The following is an 11022-nucleotide window of genomic DNA, read 5'->3' as shown; positions in this document are numbered from 1 at the left end:
CGATTATTCTGTAAATTTGAATTTTGATAATTTTGCGTGGAGAAATTTTTAAATTTGAATCCTTCATAAACGGTTAATGACATTTTACTACCATTACCATTAATGGGATCCTCCAATTTTGAGGTTGTGAAGAAAAATTCAATTCTAAAATGTGTTACATTAAATGTTGATGTTGGTGCTCGAGCTAAATAGTATTCAAAGATTTCATCCTACACTTTTATTGTTCCAATACTTTTTATTGATCCTGCTTGGGTCAATAAAGTGACCCCTGACTCGGCTGTATCGAAAGTTACATTTCGATAACTTCGTAAACCGTGCTTTGTATTACCATGAAACATAACAGCAAATATTACCCCATATGGACTCTTATCAGTATCAGCTGCATAAAAAACGACAGCTGTTAGACTATCGCTTGAGTCAGTCTCCTGTTTTAATTCTAAACCTTTGCGTGCTCCTAAAAGGGGAATCTTTCTTCCATCTTTTTCTCTGGTTGCTGTTAAATTTCTTCCACGACCTACAGGTTTCCAACTACCGCTTTCACTAAAATTAAAAGTACTGTAAGTACCTCTACTTGTTCCTTGGGTGTCAATATAGTCTACCTTCTTAAAACTTTTATCGACCATTACAAGCTGGCGTTTTTCCAAAGTACAAAGATTTCCTATGGGACCGGTAGGTCCAGTAGGTCCTTGTTGTCCATCAGAGCCTCTAGGACCTACAGGTCCTTGAGGTCCTTGAGGTCCTTGTTTTCCTTGCTGTCCTTGCGGTCCCTGCGATCCTTGTAGTCCTTGTAGTCCTTGTTGTCCTTGTGGTCCTTGCGGTCCTGGTTGTCCTGTAGGTCCTGCAGGACCTACATTACCAACGTCACCTTTATCTCCTTGAATACCTCTATCCCCCTTGACTTCATTAGCTCCTCGTGGCCCCTGAGGTCCTGTATTGCCTTGGGTGCCTCTATCTCCTTTTGGTCCTTGCAGTCCTTGTGATCCTTGGTCACCTTTTTCACCTCGAGGTCCATCATCTCCTTTAACACCTCGCGGTCCTGTATTTCCTATGGGACCGTTTCGACCTGGCGTTTCCGTAGGTCCTGTACGCCCCGTAGGACCTGTCGATCCCACAGGACCTGTGCGTCCTTGAGATCCTGTTGGTCCTGGAGGTCCTTGAGGTCCTTGAGGACCTGGATCACCTTTTGCTGCAGCAGTACCAGGAATTCCCTGGGGTCCCTGTGCTCCTTGAGGTCCTTGTGCCCCTGTAGGTCCAGTTTGACCAATTGGCCCAAGTTGACCTCGTAGTCCTTGTAGTCCACGGGATCCTTGAGGTCCCTGTGAACCTTGTTGTCCTTGTGGACCTACTGACCCAGGATCACCTTTTGGTCCTTTTACTCCTTGTATTCCTCGCTCTCCGCGTTGTCCTTGTGGTCCCTGTGGTCCAATTTCACCTGGAGTGCCTGCACCTCCTTTTGCATTTTTTGGAGTATATTGATACTCATACCCAAAATTAAGATTACCACTAGAGTAAGGATATCCTCTCTTCATTATGAGTGGTTTATAAATAAGTAAAATGTTTAAAAACCATTACTTAAGAAGAATACATATAATATATTATTTCAAAATGAATAAAACCTCACGTTGTAAACATGGGAGCAAAAAAATCAAAAGCACGTTTAAATAAAAATATAGAAAAACATGGGGCATGTAAAGTAGGAATAAGTTTAGGTCATAAAGATTTAAAAACAGAGGGTAATTTTCAAGTGGGATACTCATTGAAAATAAATAAAGATTATAAACCTATTGAGCATCAGATAGGTCAGAGACTACTTCCTATAAAAGAGGAAGAAGAATTTAAAGAACCATAATTGAAGAAGAGGAAGGATCTATATGTTTAACTCCTAATATACCAGCAATTAAAGAAGAAGAAGAAGAAGAAGACAATGGATGATTATCTTTCCAACATTTACTACAATCCAAAACGTACAGGAGGGCTTGGGGGTGTAGAACGATTATATAATGATGTAAAAAAGGACGGAAAATATAATATATCAAAAAAGAAAATAGAGGAATGGTTAATGAAACAAGATACTTATACATTACATAAACCTGCTCGTCGTCGATTCGGTAGAAATAGAGTTATTGTTGGCGGAATAGATGAATTATGGCAGATGGATTTAGCCGATATGCAAACAATGGCAAAAGAGAATGATGGATATCGATATTTACTTGTTTGCATTGATGTATTTTCAAAATTTCTATTGGTTATTCCATTAAAAGATAAAACAGGACCAACATTAGTCGATGCATTTAAAATTATACTAGAGTCTGGACGAAAACCACATAAGATTCAAACAGATCAAGGTACAGAATTCTTTAATAAACATTTTAAAGCTTTAATGAAGAAAGAAGAAATTGAATTATATAACACTTACAATGAAACAAAAGCGTCAATTGTAGAACGTGTAATTCGTACTCTAAAAACAAAAATGTGGCGTTATTTCACTGCTAAGAAAACCATGAGATATATTAATGTTCTACCTGATTTAGTATTTTCATATAATAATAGTAAACATCGTAGTATTAAAAGAAGACCTATTAATGTTACTTTAAAAAATGAGCAAGAGGTATGGCATACACTATATGGAAATAGAAAAAAAATGAAAAAAATAAAATATAAATTTAACATAGGTGATCAAGTAAGAATTAGTAAAATGAAACGTAGATTTGAGAAGGGATATTTACCTAATTTTTCAAAAGAAATCTTTACTATTAGTAAACAAATACCTTGTAATCCTCCAGTTTATAAATTAAAAGATTACGATCAAGAAGAACTAGAAGGAACATTCTATAAAGAAGAGTTACAAAGAATAATTAAGGAAGATGATATTTATGAGGTTGAAGAAATTCTAAAAAAACGTGGAAAAGGTAAAGAGGAATATTTTGTAAAATGCTTAGGATATCCTGCAAAATTTAATTCGTGGATTCCTGCCTCTCAAATAAAAGATATTTAAACAACCTTTTTGTGTTTTTTAGTCATTTATTGTTTGAAACATGAACAACACACACTTCTATATCTCACTTCCTAATGACTCTTCAAAAGATATTTTTCCTGAGAATAAACAAACTGAGTATACAGTAAAACTTCCTCATCGTATTCAACTTGATGGTGAGTGGGAAGTAGCATTACATAATATTTTATATATAAAATGGTCAATAATACCTATAAATGGAGAACCTATTCAATACATAGAAAACGGAACAAAAAAGAAAGGAGAAAAATTAAAAACATACTATGAATCACTTGATGAATACATAAAGGATATTAACAATTCATTTACAGATGAAATTAAAAAGAAAATTAATTTTAAAATCCATTCCAGAAAAGTAACTATCTCTTTAGAAAGTGGATATAAAGTTAATTTACGAAGAGATCAAGCTATTATTCTAGGATTTTTAACATCTGAGGATTCATCTATTGAGAGAAAAATTGAATCAAGCGAGACAGCAACTCATGAGGGAAATCTACATAGAGAAACAGATATTTATGTATACTGTAATATTGTACAACCTCAAATTGTTGGGGATAAAACTATTCCATTACTTGATATTGTTCCTATTAAAAAAAATAGAAAATATGTTAAGCAGACACGTTACATTCCTGTACAAACCAAATCTTTTGAAGAAATACAAATTCTTTTAAGGAGTAGTACAAATGAACCCCTTTCAGATCTGTACCTGCTACCTACCCTATACGACGTGTCGAATGTAAAACCTTTACCATCCCTGGGAATCTTCCTCAAATAAGAAAAGATAATATGTTTGCAGGAATTATTCCCAAAACATTTATATGTGGATTTGTAGAGGCTGATGCTTTTAGCGGTGTTTATGGTAAAAACCCCTATAACTTTCAACACTTTAATGTGTCATCAGTAACATTGACAGCCAACGGAGAAGAGATACCTTTCAAACAACTTGTTCTTAATTATAAAGAGGACAAAGAAAATTTCATTCAAGCATACAACACACTATTCTCAGGTACAGGAAAAATGAACATGAATACAGGTCTTGATATTGATAGAGAAGATTATTTTAAAGGATTCACCCTTTACGCATGGGATCTTACCCCCGATATGTGTGGTGCTTCTCCCTATTTTAATACAGTACAACGAGGATCGCTGACACTTGACATCACGTTTGCTGCTGGGGATGTTCCTACCAATCCTATTTCTCTCGTATGCTATGGAGATTTTGAAAATATTATACAAATTGACGCAGAGAGAAATGTAATGTATGATATATCCTCATGAATACTAATGAAATCAAAAACATACTTGAACATCATCCTGTAACCAAAAATTATTTTTGTGGAGTATTTGCTGCTAATGAAATTCCAAAAAATTTAAATACTTTCACATGTGGATTTGTCGTTAATATAGATCCAAGTTCAAAACCAGGGACACATTGGGTTGCCTTCTACTTTACTTCTAAAGAAAATGGTGAATTTTTTGATAGCTACGGAAAACCGCCATATTACTATAAAGATATATTCAAACCCTCTTTTGAAACTCTTAAATGGAATAAACGTGTTTTACAAAGTCATTGGACCGAAGTATGTGGACAATATTGCATTTTCTATTTATATCAACGATGTCGAGGATATACAATGAATGAAATTGTAAATATGTTCACTAATAATACATCATGGAATGATTGTAATGTTGCATGTTATGTTAAGAAAAATTTTAATGTTATTATATTTAATCAACCCATTTGTGGACTTAATCAATGTTGTAAAAAATTATTTTAAAAACCAATAAAAAACAAAAATCAATTTTACATTTTAAAAATTTTATTGAAAATATTTTTAATATAAGTACAGCCTTTAAACAAAACATTTTTCATACGTTTTTAAAAACGTATTTACAATCTTAAAATCCTGCAGAGTTCAATTTTCTTCCTTTTCCCCAGTTCTTCCCCACCTTCTTTCCTGTAAGAACGTCTACAATATGTCTAGGTTTAAGCCCAAAGAAATTTCTTCTTTTAAGTTCATAAAGTATATCCCCCGCTCTTTTCATCTTTTTTATCCCAGCATCCCGTAATCTTTTGCGTCCCAAAGTACCTCCACTCTGTCTCTTTCTCTGGGTCCTTCTTTTCCTTTGAGATCCTTTTCTTCCACCCATTTTTATAGTCCTTACTCCTTGAAGGATTGAACAATACTCTCCCCCTTAAAATACTGTTTACATTTTTATTCTTTATTTCTTCAGATGTCAATCAAAAAAACGTTTTCTCTTCATTCTAGTAAGAAGTTTAGCAAATTCCTTATCCTTATTCTTATTCCCTCCACTTTGTGCTCTTCTTCTTTGTCTCGATAGTCTTCTATCATTGGGTGCTAATCCTAACCAATCTCTTTGCATAAAAATAGTCCCCCCTTTTTGATTCTTTTTCCCCTTATTCTTCATCCCCCTCTTTTTCTTCTTTTTCTTCTTCTCCTCAAGCTCGTTCTTCTCTAAACTTTTCCCTAACTTATTGAAAAAACCTATTCCAAAATCAAAACCTTTACCTATTTGAGTTTCGTCCTTACTCTTCGGAAGATTAAACGATACTCTTTTCTTTTGAGTGTTATTTATGTTTTTATCCTCATCCCTTGTATTTTTCCATCTTTCTTCATTTCTTACTAAATCTCTAGGGACATTAATTTTACTCAAAACTTGAAAAAACTCATGTACGCCCACAGGATTAAATGATTTACTTGATCTCATAGCATCTGAAATCAAATCGGAGATATTACTCCTAGGAATAAGAACACCCTCTATTTTGACCTGTCCTGTATTATCCCATGAGATAATTTCTGCTCTAGATCTCAAACGTTCCAAAAGAGCTAAAGCTCTAGCTTTCATAGTTTTAGGAATTCCACGTACAATTACATCATCTGTTAATTCACTCTCTGGTTTGATTGAATTTTCAATCTGTCCTCCTTTTTGTTCACTCTCAAGTTTTTCAAGTCGCGCAAGTTTTTCCTCTGTTATTAACACGAAACGTTTTGCACTCGTACTGAGATACCTTGATTTTTAAGTATAATAGATAAGGCCAGCGGTACAAGTATCGATGCTACAGCACCCCTGCCCTCTTGAACTAAAAATTTCCTCTTCTTCTTAAGTGAAACGTTCCTCTTTACTAATGCATGTAGCTGTTCCTTGTAACGTGTCAAATAACGTTTCTGACGTGAAGTTAACCGTATCACCCCTTTAAGGGCATTTAAAACAATCTCACTAACAGCTAAAATTAAATCGGGGGGGCCGTATTGAAAAATTGCTTTTTGTATTTGCGGTTTTGATTTTGCTAACACTTGAATAAACGGAAGAGTTCTTGCTATATACTCTGACATCTTGTAAATGACATTTTGGTAAGAAACCGTTTTATTATATATTAATCGTAAGATTTAAAAATACATCAACATCCACAGGAACATTTATATTTGAATCAATTGTAAATGTTATCTCGGAAACAATATCAGATTCAATAGGGATAGCAGGATAATTCTCATATTTAGAGATAGATGAATTCAATCTAGTACCGGGAGTAATAGGTAAATATGCAAGAACTGTGCTCCTCCTCCCTTCAACATCAACATTTTTCACGGAATTTACAAGATCACACGATACTTTAAGATATCGTAGACCATGATTTACATCCACTGGTTTTGGTGACTTCTCATTTTTTCTCAATATGTAGTTCTCTGGAAAACCTAGAAGTTGACCAAACTTCTTTAAATTCACAGATGTATATTTTGAAGAATCAAAATTAACATCACACGTATTGTCATGAACATAGGACGAAAGCGTAATGTGTTCCAATTTTAAACGTTCCTTCAATAACTGAAAATCCCAATATCCTTCTTGAAGTGTTTTCTCTTTAGTTACACTTGGTGAAGTGTTTGTAACCACGCTGATTTTATTATTATCGTTTGTAATATTCTTAAACTTCCAAAATACTGTAACTTGTTTTACTGTAATAGAAGAACCCTCTTGAGTTAAAAAAGGTTCTCTCAAACTCAGCTTCCTTGAATTACCGGCTATAAACACAGATATGTTCCTCAAAGTCATCTTTACCCAAAATGATATAAACTCTCTTTTACCTTTGCATATATACAATATGTCTCTCCCCAGGTAGAATATTTGTACGCAAACGAATATTCTCAGGAGTCTGGGGATGACAATCAATTAATAAATAGGTAAAAGGCTGTTTCGTTGCATCATTAAAAGAGTCCAATAAATAATGTGCTCGTTTTGGAAACATTTGTTTCGCCAATGTTGAAATCCCTAAAGAATCACGAGGATTCTTAAACACAATAAAATAGTGTGAATTCAAACTAATTGTTCTTGATAATTTCCCTGGAGGAAATAAATTTTGAGTTAAATAAAATACAGAGATGCCTTTATGGTGTGAACCACGTGTAAATAAATCAGACACACGCTGATCATTTGAACACTCGCTCATTAAATCATCCAAAACCACTAATGATTGATCATGTCACTTTGTCATCTCAGTTAAATCAGAGGGGAACCCCTCAACAAACTCCACATTATGTAAATCATCAAACTCCTTTTGATACTCCCCATAACAATAAATAATCTTTGAAGGAACAGGATAAAACATTTCATTAATATGACATAATATTTGACGTATTAAATATGATTTTCCACACTGACTTTGTCCTGATACATAAAAATTTGCAGGTACTTTAAACCTTACATCCATGACAGTAAAAATATAATGAGATAAAAGTAATATGTGTTCCACTCTTTATAATAATATTTTACAAAATAATCCTAAAACTAAACATATAGCAATCGTAATCTTCAGTCGTTGACCACTAACAAAACGAATCCACATCTCTATCCTCTTCTTAACTGCGCGTTCTTTAAATGGTCCAATATTAACACTCCTTAATACAGGCACCGTAATCCTCACAGCTTTACGTCTCTCCTCATCATTAATACCACCTGCTGCATGTACCAATGTTAAATAAGACATAACATGACCAAAATTATTAGGATGCATTAACTCCCATATCTTAAATAAATCCTCATATGTCAAAGCATTCAAAATTTCATTATAGGTGTCATTGTATTTTCCATAAATCTCACCAATATGAAATGTTAAAGTTGAAACATCAATATCTACATTATTTTTACAAAGCTCATCATATATTACATTCATGATTGTAACAACTAACATAATATTACTTAAAACATTCTATTATATACATAAAAAACACGTGAATATTTAAAAAGACACGTGATATTCTCTAATGAGACGACTTCTCAAGTTTGTGGTAATGTTCCAAACTAACTCCACTACTTTTCTCCAAACCACGAATACCATCATGTTGACTTCTTTGCATTTCAGATAATTTCTTTTGCATTACAATGATAAACAAAATACATTCTATCTTGAACTGCAGGAGGTACATATATTTTCTCCATAACTTCCATTAAAATTTGCGTTAATAAAATACAGTTTAAAGTTAAAGTCTCCTTCTTCTCAAGTCCTTGAGGTATAATCCCATCCTTAATCAACATCTCCACCAAATCGACAATTAATACATTAGTACTCTCTCCCTCTTCTTCTCCTCATACCACTGCTTAACAATCTTCTTCCACTTCATAATTGAAAAAATTATTTTTTAAAAAATGATCTCTCTAAAAACTATCACATATTTATACATCTTTATTGCACGTGCTTTTTTAAAAAAACACACACTTTTTTATAAAAACACATACCTTTTTATAAAAACACTACATTTTAAAACATTAGACATGCCATTATATGAACTAAATAAACTCTTGTTATTTCATTTCGTTTCCATACTCCCTCACTCTTTATATCCTTTAGTATATCCAATAAATATTCTTCTGAAATACCACTACATAATTTACTAACACGAATATCTGGAGAACTACGAATGGAAAGAAAATCAGGAAACACATTACTTCTTTTCTTCGTAGTATAAACATTTGCAACCACTGAATGAATTAATTTATAACTTTGAGATGTATTCATTCCATAAAGATTATCCTCAATTTGAATAATTGAATCGCAATTTAGCATCCCCATAGGAAATCTTAGAACATCATATTTGTGTCTTGAAGATGCATACTCCTTCACATTATTCCATACATCGATATACTCCTCATAACGACTCAAATACTGTTCATAACGAGTATAACTTGTGTAATAAAGAGGAATCTCGACAGAATACTAATACTGTTCATAACGAGTATAACTTGTGTAATAAAGAGGAATCTCGACAGAATACTTTCCTGGACATATTGATACATACTCTTGAAGAATCTCTCTGATACTTTTACTCAGCATATGATAAATCATATATATAAACATAGGTCTCAAAGCTTGTACAAGCTCATTCCTAAACAAATGGACTCTCAAAAAACAAATAAGTGTAAATAGAGAATCAATGTCCAAAGGTCGTACATATGTTCGATAATGACGATAAAATATACCTTTAATATCACGTTTCGTTGGATTTTTATTATTAATTATAAGACTTTGAATTTGATTTACCATACCGCCAATCATGTCAACATCATTCATAATATTTGTAGACACATCACTTTGATTAGTATTAACCTCTTGAACTCTATCCTCAAAAGCTACCTCGTAAAGAGTAGTCATCGTGAAATGATATAATATAAAAATAAATAACATATAAACATTTTACAAACACGTGTTAAATTAAATAAACACATGCGTATATGAACCCACGCATTCCTCGCGTGTTATAAAAACACCTGGATCAATATATAAACGCCTGGATTTATTACGTTACACAAAATCCCACTATAAAATCCCACGAATCCCACTAAATTCGCTATACAACACTACTAATGTCAGGCTAAGAGACGTCTGCGTTTTAGGAGCTGTAACATTCGACGACGAATTTGGGCCAGGGTAAAAATTACATATTCAGTATCTGTGTTATATAAGCTTGTATTTCAAGGCGCGTTTAATGTACAATACTGTGTTCAATTTAGAATGTCAGGCTGGGAGATGTCTGCGTTTTAGGAGCTGTAACATTCGACGACGAATTTGGGCCAGGATAAAAATTACATATTCGGTATCTGTGTTATATAAGCTTTCTATATATACCAGTTTCATTGAAAGTAAAGCAGTTTTTCAGTGTAAAAAGCGCTCGTATTTCAAAGTACATTCAACATAATTATCTGAAATTACTTAATACTAATTAGATGCGATTTTGAATGTCAGGCTGGGAGACGTCTGCGTTTTAGGAGCTGTAACATTTGACGACGAATTTGGGCCAGGATAAAAATTACATATTCGGTATCTGTGTTATATAAGCTTTCTATCCATACCAGTTTCATTGAAAGTAAAGCCGTTTTTCGGTGTAAAAATCGCTTGTATTTCAAGGCGCGTTTAATGTACAATACTGTGTTCAATTTAGAATGTCAGGCTGGGAGACGTCTGCGTTTTAGGAGCTGTAACATTTGACGACAAATTTCGGCCAGGATAAAAATTACATATTCGGTATCTGTGTTATATAAGCTTGCTATCAATACCAGTTGGATTGAAAGTAAAGCCGTTTTTCGGTGTAAAAATCGCTTGTATTTCAAGGCGCGTTTAATGTAGAATACTATGTTCGATTTCGAATGACAGGCTGACAGACGTCCGCTTTTTTAAAGCTGTAACATTCGACGATGAATTTGGGCCAAGATAAAAATTACATATTCGGTATCTGTGTTATATAAGCTTTCTATCAATACCAGTTGGATTGAAAGTAAAGCCGTTTTTCTGGGTAAAAATTGCTCGTATTTAATGTAGAATACTATGTTCGATTTGGAAGGACAGGCTGACAGACGTCTGCATTTTAAAAGCTGTAACATTCAACAACGAATTTGAGCCAGGATAAAAATTACATATTCGGTATCTGTGTTATATAAGCTTTCTATCCATACCAGTTTCATTGAAAGTAAAGCCGTTTTTCGGTGTGAAAAGCGCT

General features: G+C 33.6%; 1 protein-coding gene across 1 annotated transcript; it reads right to left on the bottom strand.

The window, feature by feature from the left end:
* Window positions 1-209: 209 nt before the first annotated feature.
* LOC114529237 (collagen alpha-1(XI) chain-like) lies at window positions 210-1529 on the bottom strand. The gene has a single exon (XM_028550994.1). The coding sequence runs from the start codon at window positions 1527-1529 to the stop codon at window positions 210-212; it is 1320 nt and encodes a 439-aa protein (XP_028406795.1).
* Between the last annotated feature and the right edge of the window lie 9493 nt (window positions 1530-11022).

The sequence above is a fragment of the Dendronephthya gigantea genome, unplaced genomic scaffold, assembly GCF_004324835.1.
Source record: "Dendronephthya gigantea isolate DGI-Jeju-01 unplaced genomic scaffold, DenGig_1.0 000055F, whole genome shotgun sequence".
Classification (NCBI taxonomy): Eukaryota; Metazoa; Cnidaria; class Anthozoa; order Malacalcyonacea; family Nephtheidae; genus Dendronephthya; species Dendronephthya gigantea.
The sequence above is the reverse complement of the archived record's forward strand: the minus strand, read 5'-3'. Positions and strand labels throughout refer to the sequence as shown.